The 19,589-nt window shown below is 51.1% G+C and overlaps 1 protein-coding gene and 1 long non-coding RNA gene across 2 annotated transcripts in view; one reads left to right on the plus strand and one right to left on the minus strand.

Annotated features, from left to right (window-relative positions):
- The window catches only part of CORO2B (coronin 2B), a 140,524-nt gene extending 133,363 nt beyond the window's left edge, over positions 1–7,161 (minus strand). Inside the window, exon 1 of the mRNA XM_037833571.1 lies at positions 6,833–7,161. Coding sequence (XP_037689499.1) covers positions 6,833–6,847 — 15 coding nt within the window. The 5' untranslated portion in view covers positions 6,848–7,161. The remainder of the gene's footprint in view (positions 1–6,832) is intronic.
- A 75-nt stretch (positions 7,162–7,236) lies between these two features.
- Positions 7,237–19,311, plus strand: LOC119531845. Its single transcript, XR_005216421.1, has 3 exons — positions 7,237–7,646; positions 18,141–18,427; positions 19,215–19,311. It is a non-coding gene; the product is annotated as an uncharacterized LOC119531845 (long non-coding RNA).
- The last annotated feature ends 278 nt before the right edge of the window (positions 19,312–19,589 follow it).

Consider the following 19,589-nt stretch of genomic DNA (forward strand, 5'->3'; position numbering starts at 1 on the left):
CAAAGCTAGCTTCATGGAAATGGAGAAGGCAGCCCTTCCTCTGTCATGCCCTGTTCTGCCCCTGGGCTGCCCCCCTTGTCTAAGCAGCGTAGTCTGACGTCAGCCAACGTGTGCAGAGCACCCTCCTTGCCCAGCACCCTTCCTCAAATTATTTACATGGTTCCCAGCTCCAGGCTCCAGCAAAGGCCACAAAGAAGTCTAAGACACATCCTCAGGTGTCACCCTCCAGGTAACCAGGTTTTGTCAGGCACATCCTCAGTACCAGGGCCACAGGGCAGAGTGGGAGCATGAACCAGGATGGCAACCTGGCAAGTTTAAGGAATGTGATCTCTGGAGTCAGCCTGGGTACAAGCCCTGGCTACCTACCCACCTCCCACAGGTGTGACCTCTGGAAATTCCCAACCCTCTCTAAGCCTCAGTTTCCTCCTCTGGAAAATGGGATTGATGACAGAATCTACTTCATAGTTGTACAGGGTAAATGTGATCATGCATATCCAACGCCTGCTTAGTAACTGTTATTACAATGATGATGATGATGAATCTTCAGAGGATCATTTTCTATGATCATATTGAAAAGGCTCTGGCTCAAAGTCAGAAGGTCTGGCCCTCATTACTCCTGTGACTAGGTGTGGTCATCTCTCCACTTGGAGACCATTTATCCATCAATAAATATGGGGAACCCTCCCCACTCTGGAACCACTGAACTGATTCTGTAAACAGGACAGTCCCAGGCAAATGTGAGCAGCTCCCATCGCTGTGTTAATTAATTGGAAGGAGGGTGCCAGCCAGAAACCAATTACAAAGTCCCCCGGGGGGGCCTCCATGGGGCCGGGATAGGAGAGGGGAAGGAAGGGCAGTGGCAGCTCCTCCCCCACTCCCCTACCCCCACTCCACTGTGCCTTCTTTGCAGCTGGTCTCACACTCCAAGCCCACAAAGGAGATTCTCATCCTAAACAGCTTCTTTTCGTGCGGGAAGCCACCGGATCTGCATCTGTCCTTCCCTGGCAGGGTCTGCTCCGTGCCAGCTGCTCCAAGTGTCCCAGGCTGCAAGCTGCTCCAGGTCCCCGAGCCTCAGCCTTTGGGGTCCAGAGGGAAAGGAAGAGGAACAGAACGGAGTTGATCAGGAGAGGAGAGGAGAGGGGGCTGGGCACAGAGGGAATCTACATATTCTCTCATCTCTTGGACATTAGGAAAATGTGTGGCCAGGCATATCCAAATCAGAATCCAGGCCACCCCAGTGCCAAGAGCAGAGACTCTGCTGCTGCCGTTGCCCCCTGAGGCCATGTCTGTTCCAGGCCAGCAGACCTGGTGAAGAAGTGGAAAAACTCACGCCATTGCTGAGCTGCCAGGGCTTGATGCTGCCAGGCCACTAGTCCAGCCAGCGTCCACACTTCCTCACCAGCCAAGCTCAAATCTGCTCTGACTCCACAGGGTGGGGCGATTCTGGGGCCCTGGAGAGCCTTATAGTCCTTCCCAGATGCCTCTAAGAGCAAGAGAACACACAGCTTCTGGGCACACTCAGGAAGATAGTAACCGAGCAGAGCTTTCTGGAGCATGAGTTTCATTGACTAGAGAGATCGTAAGGAAGGGAGGAGCCCACATTTTATTAAGCACTTATGCAAGCAAGACAGACCTTTCCTGCTTTTGTCCACTGGCCCTTGAGACTCCTAACTCAGGACCCTGGCACGAGGGCTTCCACATTCATGTCCTCTAAGGTCCTGGATGGCAGTGCTGTGGCTTGTGCAATCTATGTCCCTTCTGCCTAGCACCAGGCCTGGCCCAGAGCAGGCGCTCATGGGTGCTGGCTAAATGAATAAATGAATGGATATCAGCCATACTTCTTCTGGCACAAGAATGCCGCCTATCTGGAAGAACCGAGAGGAAGCAGGAGGCACAATGTGCATGGGGGGCAGAGAAGGCAGACTGCTCCTCCCCCAAGGGTCTTGGACCTGGTTGGTCTTTAACTGAGGCTCCGTGGGACGCTAGCTCTCTCACCTCCTCTCCCAGTAAGAACCAGGCAGGAAAGAGGTGCTGGGAAATGGAGTGTCTTGATCGCCAGGTATCCCCTGGATAGGCTACATTCTGGGTCAGGTTGCTGAAGGCAGAGGGGCCCTGAAATCTCCCCCTCACCAACCTGTCTCTGGGTGTAGCAAGGACTCCCATTTACCTCAACCCCCAGTGCTTCTTCTGCAAGGGCTGAGGCTGTGCAGCACCGGGAAACCCAGATGCCAGAGTACAGGCAGGGCTGAGGCAGTGATGCACAAACACCTGCCCCTGCTTAGGCAAGGTCCCCTTCTCAGGACAGTCATGTGGAAAGAGAACTGGCAGGAGGCAGGAGGACCGAGGCCCCCTCTTTGCCCCAAACTTGCTGGGTGACTTTGGGCAAGTCATGACTTCCATTTCCTGGGCCTCGATTCCCTCATTTGTCAAAGGAGAGGGTTGGATGATCTGATTGCTCACACATGCTGCTCTCTTATGAGTTACTCTCAAGGGGCCCTAGAGACATGTGATCTTAGCCCAAGGAAGGCCTGTTATTATCTGGGCAGGGCAACACCAGACTTCGTCCTATCATATCAGCAGGAGTCAGGGGCTCCCATCAGTGGGCTGAGCCCGGCCAGGACTGGGACAGGTGGGAGAAGGCTGAGCTGCTGAAAAAGGGGCCAGGCTGACAACAACTGCTCGCGGACCTGGAATTGGCTGCTTGCTGGGACTGGGGGCTGGCATTCAGGGTCTTCTCTTTGCTCACAATCTCCCTCCCAAGTCCTTGTGAGGTGCAGTAGGCATTTCTGCAGCTCAGGGTACTTCCTTCCTGGGCACTGACCCCTTAAGATCTGGCATCTAATTCAGCATAGCACACCTGGAAACAGGGGAGCCCAGTCCCTATAAGCCACCACCTCCCTTACCTAGAAGCCCCACCTCTGGTCACAGCATAGCCAAGAACCAGGAAATCATCCCATAGGGCCTCTGAACAGCTAACAGGGGGTTGCAACGTACTATTTACAGTTCACAGCCTTTTTTTTTTTCCAGAGGAGAACCCATCAGAGTCCACTAACTTGTACTTGACACAATTCCAATGCACTTTGTTCTCTTTTCCCAGTGGATGGCAGTTTAGAAACATATTTAGAACTGGGGAAGCACCGTTAATCTGAAAAATGATAGACATGAAATAGAGAGAGGAGAATCACAAAAAGCAGGCACAAGACTTTCCAGAGTCAAATCACCTGGAGCTGCTTGTTACAGGGAAAGCACATTCACTCCCTCGTCCCTGACTTGTCCTGTGCAAGGATGTTGGGCTGAGCCTGGGAGGAGGCAGCACCTTGACCTAGGGAAGTTCACAGCCTGGGAAGCTGCATCTGGTCCCTTGTTCTGCTCTCTCTTCTTTTTTTCTTCCTTTCTTCCCCTCCTCACTCCATAAAGAAATTAAGGCAGCTTACTAAAATGCATAGAATAAAATAGAGTTGAAAATGTCATAACCAGGAAAAATACCATCCAGCTAGAAAGTCACGATCCAGAAGAAAGAAAGAAATGGTGGTGGTGGTGACGGCGACGGTGGCTGTGGAGATTGGTGGCAGTTACAGTAGCAGAGGCTGCTGTCATTTACAATGCACTTTCTCCTTTAGCCCTTACAGCAATGCCAGGATAGAAATGAACATCTCCATTTTACAGACTGAGAAAGTATCTTGCTTTAGGGCATTGGCCAAAAAGTGGCAAACCAGGCTGAAATGATGCCACAGGCCATACTCTGCTTTGCCAGATACCACCCAATGCAGGAGCCTGCTAGTTAGAGGGCTTCATGCACTCACTTCTAGCAATACCCTGTCTCATCAGACCCTTCATGAGCCCTTCTGGAGACCGCCTCCTCCATGAAGCCCTCCCTGACCACCACAGCCCCTGCTAGACCCTCTCTCCCAGGTCTTGCTAATGCATGTCACCTCATGTGGTGACACCTGCTGCCTTACTGCTCTGCACCAGGACATCCCTTCTAAGGAGGTCACTGTCTCTCCCACCACTTGGGAAGTTCCATGAGGGCCAGCACCAAGCTCCGCCGGACTCTATATCCCTCAGGCCAGTTAGAGCCAAAGCCCCCCCACCCCCCCGAAATCTCCCAGGCTTTATGTGCAGCTTCACCAGCCACATCTCACAATGGCCTGGAGAGGAAGGCAGCAAGTGGTGGGCGTGAGGGAGCAGTGTGGTAAGTGGGAAACAGAGGCCCATCTCCTCTAAGGAAATGTTATTGAGGCTGTAGTCATTTGCCACCTGGTTTCCTCTTTTCCACTTTCCAGTCCTGTCTGAGCTAACAAGATCATCTCCTACCATCCACACCTAACCCTGCCCCAGAGGATTTTACCCTCAGGGGGCCTCACCCAAAGGCCATGGGGCATGGGCCCAAGGGGCAGGAAGTACCATGTGCCTGGAGAAGGAGCAGCAAGTCCTAGAGCCCTCGACACTTCCCCATGGCCTCACCTCTACCTCATCTCCCTTCCCCACCTACCACCCCCAGTTTGTAAGTAGTGATCTCGCTTCCTGGACTCCCTTTAGGCTGTTTCTTTATTTCTGTCATGTAACCAGACCCCTCCCCCCAATCTCAGAGCTGCCTTCCTTCCCAGAGCTGAAGCTGTCCCAGGAATGATGAGAACCAATTCCTGCATTTTAGAGATGGGAAAGCAGAGGCCCAGAGATGGAAGTTACTGGCCCAAGGCCACACAGCCTGTTAGTGCACGAGTTACAACTAGAGGCCGGGCCTTCAGACTCCCAGAGCACCATGGTTTCCTCTTTCTGCAGGCTTGCCAGAGGCAGGACTGTCCCTCCAGGCCCTTCTCCTCCCAACTGCATCCCTCCTGCTGCCCCCTCACTCCCCAAAAAGAACATGGCTAATCTGTGAAGGGCCAGTAAGGGGAGAGAGGATAGGGTTAAGGGTGAGGATTTTATTTAATCCTCTGAGCTGGCTTACACTAAAGCCACATTGGTTAGAACAGAAGAGGGACGCAGAGGGGTTTGGTGGGGGAGGGAAGGGAGATTAGTGAATAATACACTGGGTACCAAGATGCCAAGCTTGCCAATGGGTTTAACACTCCACAGATAACAGATAAGTACCCACCTTCATGGGCTACCCCCACCAGGACCCAGGCCTCCAAGCAGTGCCCCTCCACGGTGAGAGGACTCCAATCTCCAGGGTGCTCAGCAGTGTGGAACAGTGGAAACATCATGGGCCATAGATTAAAACAGGCCTGAGGGCAAACCCCAGTTCTGCCACTTACTTGCTGTACGACCTTAGGCAAGTCACTTCACCTCTCTGAGCCTCAGCTTCTTCCTCTATTAAAGGGGGCTGAACACACCTTTCTTGCAGACCTCCTGAAAGGCTGCATGAATTTGTGTACAGAAAGAGACACAGGGGAGTTGCCCAGGCAATCCTCAGCACTATTATTAGAAATTTCATAACCTTCCTCTCTCCATCCAGACCCATCCATTACTCTTCTGTCCTGGCCTGATTGTGTCTCTGACATTAATAAATTTAATGATAATAACCCCTCCCTGCTGAACAGCATTTGTATAAATCACTGCATTAGGCATCCTACCTCCTGATGGTCTCAGCAGCTCTGCCAATAGCCAGAACTGTGGTAGCCTCTCAGCCCCCAAGTTCATCTTCCCACAGCACACCCAAGTCCCAGAACCAGGTCCAAGGGGGGCTTGGGTAGCCCCTGGCTTATCAGGAGGGCCCAGAACCACTCCTCCCATCACCTCCACCACTGACCCTCTATCTGGCCCACTGCTCCGACCTCGGCAGGCTGTTCTTCCCACTTTGGCCTCCAACTCCCAGTTCTGAGGGCCAGCTGGGCAGCTGGAAAGGGTGGGGTCTGGCCTTGGGTGCATGGACAGCCAAACCCAAGGCTACGAACAAGCCAAGGCCAATCTGGGAGTGGGGGTTTCCTTCAAAGATCCCTTTGTAAAGTGTGGTTCTTCAACTGCCTGTCTCTACCACCAGGATCCCCATTATCATCCTCATATTACACAAGAGAAAACTGAGGCCCAAAGCCAAATGGCCCAGTCAAGGTCACCCATGAGGTTTGGGAAAGGATAAGAAGTAGAACTCTTTCCACTGTCCCAAGGTTCTGCTTTCCTCTTAACTCCTACCCACAACATGGAAGCTCCCAAAGTCCCTCCAGTAAACCTGAGCCCTGATGGCCCTCCAATAAGGGGCGGCCAGGATGCCCACCATCCTCTTCCTGTCTCGGACCCTCCCAATATCTCCACACCGGCCACCGCCGAACCTTCCCTATCCCGGGTAGTGACTCTCAGTACTGGGCAGCGCCTGCTCCACAAAGTGGCTTGAGTGAAGCCAGTGCTCCTGGGATTCCGGGATGGACGTCAGAGGCCTGCAGGTGGGGTGGGGATCCCCCTCCGCTGGCCTCAGCGTGGCAAGCCCATTCCCACACCCATTGCCCCGCACCGGCTCCTGCCCGCAACGCTCCGGGCCGCGCGCTCTAATGGGGGTTAGGGACACCACATTGCAGCCCAACCCAGCTCCCCAGGGGTTAAAAATGCAGCATCCAAAACAAGGGTTAAAAATGCAGTCCCGGCTTGGGCCGGGTGCGGAGGGACGGTGTCCAAACCTCCTCCGCTGCCACAGAGGCACCCTCCCCCTCCCTCTGCGCCACCTCGGTCTTTGGGGTCCAGAGTGACTGGAGCGACTGGCGAAGCAAGAGAGCCTCTCGCCGCACCTTCCCCGCACCAGTGCCCCCTCCTCACACCCACACCCCCGCGCCCCCCGCAGCCGAAACCGGGGGCTGCAGGCGCCGGCGAGTCTCTGGCAAGGCGGGCGTGTGGCGCTTACCTTTGTGACAGTCATGCAGAAACTCCCGGGCGGTGCGGGGGCGCGGGCGCGGCGTGTGGGGGTGGCGGTCGGGGTCTGCTAAGGGTCCCAGGCGGCGGGCGGGAACCGGGTCGGCGCAGCTCCGCGCGCTCCCCGCCACAGGCGGGCGGCTCGGCCGAGCCGGGGCGCCGCGCTCCGGGCGGGCAGAGCGCAGGGACCGCTCGTCGGCGCTCGCCCGCCGCTCGCCGCTGATGTCAGCTGCGAATGTGCATTTATAATAGATGAGCCTCCTTCGCCGCAGGAAGACGAGGCAGGAAGAAAGGGAGAGAGAGAGGGCCCGGGCTTGGGGGGCGGGGGGAGGAAGAGGGGCCGGGAACTCGCTACAAAGGAGGAGGCGGAGGGAGGGAGGAGGAGGAGGAAGCGCACGCCCGCCCGCCGCCGTGGCCCCGCGCCTCCCAGCTCTATAGCCCGCGGCCCGCACCGAGGCTCGCGGAGCCCGGGTCAGGCTCCTGGGCCCGCTGCCTTAACCCCTTCGCGCCCGCGGACGCTACGTGCTAGGCGAGGCTGGGTCTCGGCACCTGCCGGCTGGGGGAGTGGGCGGCGACCCCGGCTACCAGCTGCCCCGCTGGCCTGGGACGCTGGGGAAGTCACAGGCTGGACGGCCGAGGCACCGCGCAGACCAGGAAACTGGGCTCTACCCCTGGAGGTTCGCCAAGTCCGCCCGTGGGCCGGGAGTGTGGCGCGGCAGGCTGAGAGGGGCGTGGTAGCCGCGAATCCCGGCGCTCTGCCCGCATCCCCACCTTGTGCAGACCCCAGGAGGAGGGTTGCCAGGCGGGTAAGTGTGCGCAGTTGGAAGCAATCGTTTGAATCCAGTTCCTTCAGCCATTAGCTCGCCCAGAGGGGGATTGTAGCCAATGTTACAGAGGAAGAAACTGAGGCCCAGAGTGGGAAGAGCCTCAGACAAGGGCACACAGACCATTGCGTATGGGCCCGAGTCATTTTTCCTGGCACCCGTTCTTTCCACTTCACCACATTCTCCACGGAACCTTTTGTTATAGAAGCTGCGTTCTAGTGACAGGACGGGTCCCTGTCCTGGACGTGGCTGTACCACCCTGGGGTGCAGCGCTGCTCTGGGAGAAACGCAGGAGCCTTCTGCCTGGCGAACTAGTCCTTGCCTTGGGCCATGCCATATCCGAAGTTACTGCAGGGACTTGAGGGAAATCACCTAAAGATAACCCCCCAGGTTTTGAGAAGGGAGCCCCCCTCTGATTACCTGGGCAGAACCGGTTTTGGCAGATACTGGACCTGTGGAAGTGAAGCAGGGGAGGGCTTAGCAGAGATGGAGGGGAAAGGCTTTCTGATGCGTCAGAACCTCCTTCCAAGCCTGGAAGTGCTGGGTTTCTGTTCCAAGGTGGTTTTCCAATTCAATTAAGAGCCTTGGCAATGTCATAGATGAGCACCTACTCTCTGGAAGGTACTGGAAGAGCAGAGAGAGGAGATGGATGGCTGGTCTTCAAGGAGCTCACTGTCTAGGCTAGAGCAATGATAACAGAGTAACCAGCTTCTGTAGAGCTCTTTGTGGATCCTCGTGCTATTTTAATTTACATTTTCTCCTCTAATCCCAGGTGCAATAGTATGAGGAAGGAATTATCATCCCCAGTTCACTGATGAGGAAACAGTTTCAGAGAGGATAGGGGTCCTGCCCAAGATGACACAGTGACAGATTCACAGAAGCCTTCTTAAATCAAGCACAGCTTCAGGCTTTAAATCGGTGAAGCAGGCTCTGGCTTCCAGGATCCACTCATACCTGCTGCCTTATTTGAGCTTCACACTTGACTTCACACTTAGGCCCTGTTTCGGTTTGCTAAAGCTGTTGGAATGCAATATACCAAAAATGGATTGGCTTTTACAATAGGGATTTATTAACTTACAATTTACAGTTCTAAGGCCATGAAAATGTCCAAATTCAGACATCAACAGGATGGTACTTTTTTTGAAGAAAGGCTGCCAGCATCTGGAACACCTCTGTCACATGGGAAGGCACATGGCCAGTGTCTGCTGGTCCTTCTCTCCCAGGTTTCCTTGCTTTCAGCTTCTGGTTTCAGTGACTCCCTCTCTCAGCTTCTGTGGGTGCATCCTTGTTTCTCAGCTCCTCTGGGGCTTCTCTCTATGACCTTCTCTTAATTTCATCTCTTAGCTTCTCTGAGCTCTCTGGGCTTCATCTTTCTTAAAAGAGACCAGTAAATGGATTAAGACCCACCTTAGGGCAACTCCTCAATTGAAATAACCTACTCAAAAGGTCCCAGCTACAATAGGTCTGTACCCACAGGAATGGAGTAAAAAAAAGTGGCCTTTTTTGGGGTACATAACTGCTTCAAACCAACACAGTCCCCATTTCACAGATGAGGAGTTTGAGTGACTTACTAAATTTCTTGGGGTAGCTGACATTGCTGTGGACCTTAGACATCCCCTTTGTGCCAGACCATTCCTTGGTGCGTTGCCATGCAGGGCCTCACGCCGTTGGCCACAGGTCACTTACCAGGAATGCCCTCCTCATTCTTCTGCATTAAACCAAATGCCCCCCTCCTCTCATGGCCCCACCTCCTTGCTGCCTCCCTGACAACTCCACACCCATGCCTCTCCCCCTGCTGCATTTGGGTCTGAGTGTCCAATCTTGTTTTTGTGGGCTCGCTGTTGGCACAGACGGTGAGCCAGCAAGCCTCCTGAACACAAGGGGCATACCTTCTCTCCTCTTATTGTATACGCAGTCCTGGGTGACTATTTAATGCCAACAAGAAAAAAACAAGCAAAATAAACCTTTAACCTGCCACAGAAGAAAGTAAATGAGACCCACCAAAGCATTTCCCATCAGCGAGCTGTCCAGCATTAGAAGTGGTCAGATTCCCAGACTGGATCATCTTGGGTAGGTCAGCCTCAGGACAGAGAGATGGACTCTAAGACTTTTCCAGGGCTCCTCCAGCCCTAGGCCCCCATTGAAAGGCATTGTAGGGCAACTCAAGGACACCAGTCACCCTGCACCCATGGCTGTGACTTGTCCACTCTCATCTCTCATGGTTATTTTTAAATCCCAGATTGTCATCCTCAGCTACCCAGCATGCCTCTTGGCTACCTTCCCCACCATCCGCCGGCATTGTGGCTCCCAGAATGAGACAAATACTTACTATCAGCTTGAGCCAAATGTAATTGAGAACATCAATCTGCTGCCCTCAACCCACGTGACATGCTCCGGAGGCAGAAAGAAGCCGTTTCTGATCCCCCACATGCTGCTGGCTCACCCTGTCTGTCATCTCTCCCCAACCAGAATGGAGGGCTGGAAGCTCGGGACCCTCTCAGGCAGCCCCTAGTGCCAGCCAAGGGTTCGGCCCCTAGTTGTGTGTGTTGTCTATGGTTCAATTGTCCACACCACAATACCCACCCCCTGTGCCGGGTCCCTGACATACCTTAGTTTGGGTTTCCCCCAGAACAGAGCCTGAGAAAGGAGCTGGATGCTGGTGTTTTAATTGGAAGGTGATCCCAGGAAGCAGGAGTAGAGGAGCGCGGTGGGGGAGGGTGGTGAGATGGGGAAGGAGGAAGAGCCAAGGTAAAGGTGTGTTCTCAAGGTCAAGTGAGAGGATCTCACTTCCCCAGGGAACTCTGGGGAATGTACAGCATCAGCCAGTCGGGATATTTACTCATGGGCCACTCTTCCCCATCTGGAAGGCACTAACTCCCTGCACTTTAGGGCTGTGTTTTGCAGTGGGCAAAATGAGCCCCTCTGCTTCAGAGAAGGCACAAAGGGAGATGTCCCACTCTCTCTTACATGGGGTGGATGTGTCAGCACAACCTTGGACCATAGCTGAAGCTGCAGGTGAAATCAGAGGTAGCCTGAGGGGGTGTGATACAAGGCATGGAGTAAATTAGAGTTGGCAGTATTAGCCGTGGTCTCTCTTAGCTACTTTTATGCCTGGTGTTTTAGGCCATGCTCTTGCCTAGCCTGGAATGCCTTTACCCCTTTTTATCAGCATGGCAAACTCCTATTCGTCTTTTAAAGCCCAGCTCAAAAGTCACCTCCTCTATGTAGCTCTCCTGTCACTACCTCCATGGTGGCCTGATTTCCATCATTATAGTATGATAATTATAATTATTTTCTCCTGTCTTTTTATGGGTCTTCACCAGATATTCTCTTTCTCTTTTTTATTAATCACAAGAAATAGCTGACCCATAGGAGATGCTGGATAGCTGCCCAATCAATCCAGTAAAGCTGCATTGGCATCTTTAAGTTTCTGCCTCAATAACTCCCTGGCTTGTCCTGGCTCCCCATGGTGAGGCATCAGGGCTTATCGGCATCAAGGCTTTGCCCTGTCTGGTGTGTTCACTTGCCCAGCATTGACCCAGACCCTGTACTGAGCACCACCTGGACAGAGTGAGAAGGGCTTTGTCCTTGCCTCCTTGTGATCTCCTTGGAAAGACCCACAGATGTGGGCACACATCCCAGAACATGGGTGGGTGCTACGTTGTAGCACGGGGATGGAGGGAGATGCCCCAAGCCACGGAGCCCTGTAGGAGGCAGGTGCTCCTCCAGTCCAGCACCAGGCCCTCAGGATACCCCTACATTCCTGTTGCCCCCAGGCAATCAGTCTTCCAAGCCCTGCAGATCCTACTGCCCCTGCAGGTCTCAAATCCTTCCCCGCCTCTCCATCTTTTGGGCCACCCTAACTAGTCATCTTACTTCCTACCTTGTGCTGTCCAATCCATTCTCCACTCGATAGCTTGTGCATGCCTACACAAATACAGGCAGATCTGCTTGCCTGAAATGCACAAGGGGCTCCCCACTGTTGCCAAGATGAGGCCCAAGCAGGGTCCTCCAAGACTTGCCCCCCACCCCCTGCATCTCCAGGATCCTTGTCTCGCCCTTGCCTTTCTTTCCTTCTCAGCACCTGGCTGACTCTTCCTCATTCTTTCCTCAGATGTCACCTCCTCCAGGAAGCCTTTCTGGACCATGCCCAGGATGATTTAGATGTCTAGCCTCTGTGCTCCTTCCCATAACTCCTGAGCCTCCCTCTCTCTGTACTTATGCATTGTTTATCATTTCCTATTTGTGTGTTTGGCATCCTGCTAGAGAGTTAGCTGCTTGAGGACAGGGACCGGCTCTTTCTCTGGGTAATTCCAACACATAGCAAGTGCCTTGCTCAGAGCAGGTACTCAAAATAATAACAGATTCTGATTCCTCCCTTCCCTGTATATAGCTCTTTCCTGGCCCCCATTTCTTCCCCACCATATGTCTCTGCTCCCAGGTTCTCCCTACCCCCATTCTGTTGCATCCATCTTTCCATGCTTCAAATTTCCACATCTGTGTTTGTCCCACACTTCTTTCCCTACCGTCTCCACCAATGCCTACCTTTCCACGCCTTCCCTTGCCTCCGTGCATGCCTCCATTGCTCTCTCATGCCTGGGTGTGGGGCTCTCTCTCCTTCCCCACCCCTATCTTCACGGTTTCTCTCTCCTGTCTCTCCTCCAGCTCTGTCTCTCCATCATTTCCACTTATTTTTGTCCTTCTCCTGCCCTGCTCACCTCTTTTTGTTTCTGTTTCCATTTCCCTGTCTCTGGATGTGTCTCCCTCTATCTTCTCTATCTTGTTCTTACTCTCTCTCTCTCTGGGTCCCTCTTCCCCTTTCTGTGTTGCCTGTGGACAGCACACATAATGCTGCCTCTGGTGAGGGGGGCAGGTGGTGGCTCTGCCCTATACCTGCCTCGTATCTAAGGGATGACAATTGACATGGCACCAAGTGTAGGGCTGGACCTCTGAGGGCGGCATCCTTGACTGGCAGTCATGATGAGGTCTCCAGGAGAGCCCTCCCCTGGGTGTTGGGCTCTTTGTCCTTGACCCGCTGGGTGAGCTTGTGTGACTGTGTCATATACAGGATGCATGGAGATGGGCGAGGAAGGCAGGGGCCACAGAACCGAGGCTGAGAAACCCCGGGGTCAGCCATGGGCAGAGCAGATGGCTGACCCTGGCAGGGCTCCCTTGTCAGAGCCTGCACAGGAAGTCCAAGGGCAGAAGTGTCTCAGAAACACCCTTTGCTTTTATATGGTGTAGTGGTTAAGAGCATAGGCTCTGGAGTCAGAGTACCTGAGTTCAAATCCCAGCTCCCCCATTTACTGTCTGTGTAATCAGGACAAGTTGTTTAATCTCCTTGTGCCTCGCTTTCCTCTTCTGTACAATGAGCATAGTAACAGCACTGGCTTCAGAGATCTGCTATGAGATATGAATGAGCTAAAGCACTGGGGGCAGTGCATCCACTCCACAAATGCTATTATTAGTATTACAAACCTACACTGTGTTCCCATCTACTTTCCCAGTCAACTTTTCTGCTTTTTGGTTCAGTCTTCGTTATATTCTAGTCAGGATAGAATAAACAAGTATCATCACTCTAATTTCTTAGAAAAGGAAACAGGCTCAGAGAGAGGACATGGCTCACCCAGGCTCACAGGCTGACGTAGCTGAGTGTGACTAGAGCCCACTTTTGCCACCTTTTCCACAACTGCAAGGATCTGCCCAGGACCTTCTTGCCTCGGAAGGCCACCTTCCCTCCTTGGGACAGAACCCCATTTCCCTGCAAATCTGAAACTCTCACCTGCACTGTGGATTAGGGTTCATTCTTTCCTCAGCTGTCACCTCCTCCAGGAAGCCTTCCTGGACCATGCCAGGATGATTTAGATGTCTAGCCTCTGTGCTCCTTCCCACGACTCCCAAGCTTCCCTCTCTCTGTATTTAGGCATTGTTTATCATTTCCTATTTGTGTGTTTGGCATCCTGCTAGAGAGTGAGCTGCTTGAAGACAGGGACCGGCTGTGTGGATTGGGGGTGCAGAAACCCATCAGCTGAAAAACTTTCAATTGACAAACATTTAAAACAGAAACAGTGACACACCGAAGCAAAAAGCCTGCTATGCTACCAACCACCGACAGAGGGTGGGAGCAGTCCCTTGTACAGGACCCCTTGGGACTTGGGAAACAGATTTCCAGCCTTTTTGATCCTTTTAGGAGGAGAGTAACTTTGATAACACCTAAATCCTGGTTCTCAAAGTGTGGTTGCCAAGCCAGCATCAGCGTCACCTGGGAGCTTATTAGGATGCAGATTCTCGGACCCCACCCCAGGCTGCTGATCAGAACCTCTGGGGATGGTACCCACAGTGCGTAGAAACAAGTTCTCCAGGTGATTCAGACCCTTGCTCATGCTTGAGAACCACTGATTTACATCATAAGGTGTGGTGCGCTCCCTGTCAGATAATGGATGAGAAAGTGCTTTAGAAACCATGCAAAACAGAGAGGAAGGAGAATAGTTTTCACCTCCCATCTCCCAGGTAATATAGTCAAATTTTAACCCAGGCTTTGATATCTTAATGGGAGGCTTTTCAAATCTTTCCAATGAAGATGGAAGACAGTACAAGCCTGACAGGTGGGAGGCAGGTGGCCTGAAACAGCTCCAACAAGGGAAAATATCTTTGAAGTTTCATGCTTTGGCTTAAAATTATATGTAAGTCTGTGGCTCTAGGTACTGTCACCAGTTTAGCCCCACTTGCCCCTCTGAGGCTGAATCTGAAGATGGCCCCACTTGTAGGAATGGCACCTGATTGCTTCATGGGCGAGAGAGTCTCCAACTTGGAGAGCGTGGTGGGCCTCGGAGGCTGGGAGGGGAGTCTTAAGAGATCCACCTGCAGTCCCTCAGCTGCTTTCTAGGGGCCCCGCTCAGCCAGACCAATCCCTTCTGGTGCCTCCCCCTGCTCCCGCCTGCCCCTCTGCCGCCCAGGCCCACCAGGAACGCTCTCCTGCATTCTCTCCCAGACTGTCCAGATCTGACCAGCACCTCAGGGCTCAGCAGAAAGCCCTCTCGTTCCAGGGACACCCCCTACCACCACCCTGGGTACACTGTCCTCTCCTTCCTCTGAACTTGAGGCATCTGTGATCGCTGCCTTTCTGTCCCTTACCACTTCAAAGAGCAGGCTTTGCCCAGATGGCTGCCAGGGGCGCTTCCTGCTCCCAGACATTTCGAACTCGAGTTCACAAGGACGAGGCTTATCTCCCCCAGGCAGGGCTGCCCTAAGGGTGTGCAGGGCTCTGGACAAATTTTGTGTGTGGGGGGTACCCCTGTCTATATAAACAATTTGATTTTCTTTTTACTGGGATGTTGATTTTTTTATCATGGTTATGTATATATATGTACATATATATATATCATAAAATTTGCCATTTTAACCATTTTAAGCATATAGTTCAATGATATGAATTATATTCACCATGGTGTGCAACCGTCCCCACTACCTAGTTCCAAAATTTTTCATCATCCCAAACAAAACTCTGTACTGATTAAGCAATAACTCTCTGTTCCTCCCTCCCTCTGGCCCCTGGTGACTTGTGGTCTCCTTTCTGTCTCTCTGAATTCACTTGTTGTAGATATTTCATATAAGTGTAATCATAATATTTTTACTTTAGTGTCTGGCATAATTCACTTAGCGTGCTGTTTTGAAGCTCATCCATGTTGTAAGCATGTATCAGAACTTCTTTCCTTTTTAAGGCTGAATGGTATCCCCTTGTATGTTTATACCACATTTTGTTTAATCATTCTTCTGTTGATGGGCACTTGGGTTGTTTCCACTTTTTGGCTATTGTGAGTAATGATGCTGTGAACATGTTGAGAATTTTAAAAACAATGCAAAATTTATAGACCCATATGAGGCACAGTGACTTACTGATGAAGATTTAGATTAATGGGTAGAAAGGAGGGACATATATATTTGCTTATTGTCCAATTGGTGCATGCAAAGATTCTTTGTAGGTTTCAGGCACTATGTCTTCTGTTTGGGTCCAGGAACCATCACATCATGTTTTTTATTGTCAAATGTGCCATTCCTGGATAATTTTTATGTCCCACTATGAGAAAAAGATGATAATGCAGTTATTATTCCCACTGCCATGGCTCTTGGGAAGTTGTTTATACTGAAACAGTACAATAGATCACCATGCCTTTGCAGTTCCCTAATACCACTAACTTAACGCCAGTTAAGTCCTTACTCAGGATGCTACATCCTCCATCGTGCCACCCCAAATACTGGGCTCCAGTGACTCCCCCAATGGAGGTTCATCCGCTTCGTTGTTGATGACCACAAGTGCAAGTCTTACCGAGCGTGCGGGAAAAGGACAATGAGAATTTGTTTTCTGCTCATGATAAATGTGCTGCTTAGAATTTTAGAGTGTTCATGTAGACCAACCATGCCTTCCCTTGAACTCTAGGCCGTGGGAGCCTGCGGTGGGGTGGGGTGACACCCTGGCTGCCAGCAGAGGGAGGTACACAGGGCAAAGAATGCTGGCTGCCAGCCCTGCCACACTTGGTGCTGAACAAGGATGAAAAGTGACCTCTTAGCCAGCTTGGACACTGCGAGGGTTATGCATGTAGGAAGGATGTGGAACAGGATGACACCCTGTCACTGCCTGGGCAAGGCCTTTATCTCCCTGTGCCCCAGTCTCCCCATCTACAAAATGGGAACAAAGCTACCAGGTCTCAAGCTGGATCAAACAAGCTAATCCCTGTAAAAACAGCCTGCAGATAGCACATTGGTTTGATATTAGCAGCTGGTACAGTGGGAATACACGTTGGTCCCTTTGACTTTTTGGGTCCCAATGTTTTCTGTTCTAAACCAAGACACTAATAATACTTTCTCTTCCGTTCCCGCCCCCCCCCCCCCCACGACAACCTCTGAGAGGTAAGTGGCATGCGTATCCATTTCCTAGGGCTGCTGTAACAAAGCACCTCAAACTGGCAGGTTTAAAATCACAGAATTTATTCTCTCAAAGTTCAGGAGGCCGGAAGTCTGAAATCAAGGTGTCGGCAGGGCTGCGCTTCCTCTGAAACAAGTCCTTCTTTAACTCTTTCCCAGCTTCTGGTGGTTTTCCAGCAATCCTTGGTGTGCTTCATCTTGCAGGTGCAGCAATTCATCTCTGCCTCCGTTGTCTTCTCTTGTGTGCCTGTGTCTCCTCTCCCCTTCTTACAAGGACACCAGTCATGTTGGATTAAGGGCCCACCCTACACCAGTATGCCCTCCGGTTAACTAATGCCATCTGCAGTGACCCTATCTCCAGATAAGAGTGCATTCTGTGGTACTGGGGGTTAGTACTTCCTACCTTTTGGGAAGACATAGTTGCCCCGCATCAGGCAGTGATGATGATGATGATGGTAGCCACCACTTACACTTTATACACAGTATCTCAATTAATCCTTACAACCATCCAGATTTTACAGATGAGGAAACTGGGGTATGGGGTGAGGGCAGTGCTGGAGGGGAGCCATAACTTGCCCTGGGTCACCCAGCTGGTCAGGGGCAAAGTAGGCACTGGAAGTCTCAGCGGCTTGCATTCAGCTTCCAGCTGTACCCAGTGCCTCCCAGGCTGACCATGGGGGCACCCCAGGGGGAGACCCTATTGCCTGTCACTGGGAACTGGCTTCATGTGTGCTGAAGGCTGGGAGTCAGGGGCAGCAGTCACAATCACAATCACAGTCACAACCAATAATCACAGGCAACATTTCCACGGGGCTTCCTGTGAACCAGGACCATTCTTAATCATGTGGAATACCCGGTTTCATTTAATTCTTACAGTAACTCCATGACTTAGATACTGTTATTACACCCATTTTACAGATGAGGAAACTGAACTCAAAGAACAGAAAACTTCAGACCCAGGGGGGAGAGTGGGAATCAGCTGGTTAAATTGGACATCTCTCCTCTCAGGAACCCTCAGGTGCTAGAGGTGCCATAAGGCCAGGTGTGAGTGAGCAGGTGTAACCTGAAGCTAGACATGAAGGGAAGGGCCACCATCCCTGCAGGAGCCTCCTCTTTGGTACTCCCAAGATCAGACATGATTGCAAGAGGGAGTTTCTTCAGAGGACATTTTGTGTGGTGACCAGGGGTGTGGGACTTGAGAGTCAGCCAGACCTGAGTTCAAATCCAGCCTCTTCTATGCTGTGTGACCTTGGTTGAATTTCTTAGCCTCTCTGGGCCCCAATTTCCTCCTCTATCAAATGGGGATAATGATGGCAACCACCTTGCAGGGCTAAGTCTGTACATGGCCTGGTACAAGGACTGGCCCAGGGTAAGGACTCAAAACACATGAACTGCTTCTCAGCTATAAAAGCAGGTTTTGAGTAGTACTTATCTTGTTATGAGATTTAAATGAATAAAATACATGAAAATCAGATAGAAAGCAGCCCGGCCAGAGAAAGGGCTGCCTAGTTTTATTATCATTACCATCCTCCTTTCCTACCCCTTCTCATCCAGGCAGGGCACCAAGGGGACAGGGAAGGAGACTGCCTCTTTTCAGCATGCAAAGTGAGAAGATTGCATTGTTCTCAGCTGCCTCATGGAAGCTGTGGCAGAAGGGTAGAGCTGCAGGAATTGATTAGCACCAATTAACAGCAAGAGGCTACCTTCTGCTCTCACCCTGTCGGCCTCCTGCTGTCTAGAAGCCTGGAGCTGCATGGCAGAGGAAACGTCCAGACCTGGCAGACAGGAGGGGACTGTGGAACCATCATATGAGGCTGGGTGCCCCAGTGGGGCCCAAGCAGGTATTATTCCTGGCTGGGCTCAAAAGTTCCAGAAAGGAGTGGGATGGGGGCTGGAGCATCCAGAAAGGAGAGAGAAGGGGCCTGGAGCATCCAGGTGGGCATGGTTCATCAGGGTCACAAACCAACACCTTTCCCTTTTGGTGGCCATCTTAGTGCATCTGACACCATCCCTCCCAGTGGTCATATTTTAGCATTCTCCTCCTCTACAGCGAACAGACTTTTCAGTCATAACCTCACAATGAGAGAAATAAAAATGGTCAGAAAAGATGCAGACAGTGAAAACTTTATTTTGTTGATCTTCATAATATATAATCATAAATAAATAAATAAAACCACAAAAAAGGAAAATAGTAATGGATTAATACTTTTTAATTACACTAATGTATTTTTGAAAATGGAGGAAAGCTTATACTTACATTTTAGTCTGTCAGAGTAAGGAGCAGTAACATTACAGTTTCTGTTTTTGAGCTATGACTCATATGTGTGCAAATATGTGAATGATAATGTCAAAATTAATTTTCTCATATTCATGTTCGGTAGACAGTAAAGCCACATTTGTCCATCCATCTTTGCTCATAGTTGATTAAAGAACAATTTTTATTCATTTTTAATTTTGAAAAGCTTTTTTCACATGAAGCAACAGATAATTGGGAGAAGTCTTAAACATAAGGATAGTTTCAGCAGAGATGCTAAAAATTCCATTTCACAATAAATTCCGGAAACCACAATACTGTTGCATATCTTCATTTCTTCAGAATTGATGATAGTGATTTTCAAATGTTTCCAGTCAAAAATTGCCAGAAAAGTATCTTCACCAGAAAAAAAATCTTACTTCATTTAATGAAAACTTCTGAAATTTATCTTCTGGAAAAATCAGAGAAAATGGCTGAATGATAGAGAACATTGATGTGATTTGACCCACTGCTGTAGAAGGCTGTGACAGACTCGAGTAACTCAAGTTCTATTTCTTCATATTTATAATTTTGATTATTTTGAATCCACTGTATAAAAGCGGGACTATGTAGTAAGCCAGGGGAGCCAGAAATCATGCTGGAAGAAAGAAAGCTTAAAAGATTCCACAGTTATGAAACTATTCTCCAATTTATTATGCTTCTTATAGCTGAGTCCAGTTGCGTCGGGTTCACTGTATAACTGGGAGTTC

The sequence above is a fragment of the Choloepus didactylus genome, chromosome 4, assembly GCF_015220235.1.
Source record: "Choloepus didactylus isolate mChoDid1 chromosome 4, mChoDid1.pri, whole genome shotgun sequence".
Lineage (NCBI taxonomy): Eukaryota > Metazoa > Chordata > Mammalia > Pilosa > Megalonychidae > Choloepus > Choloepus didactylus.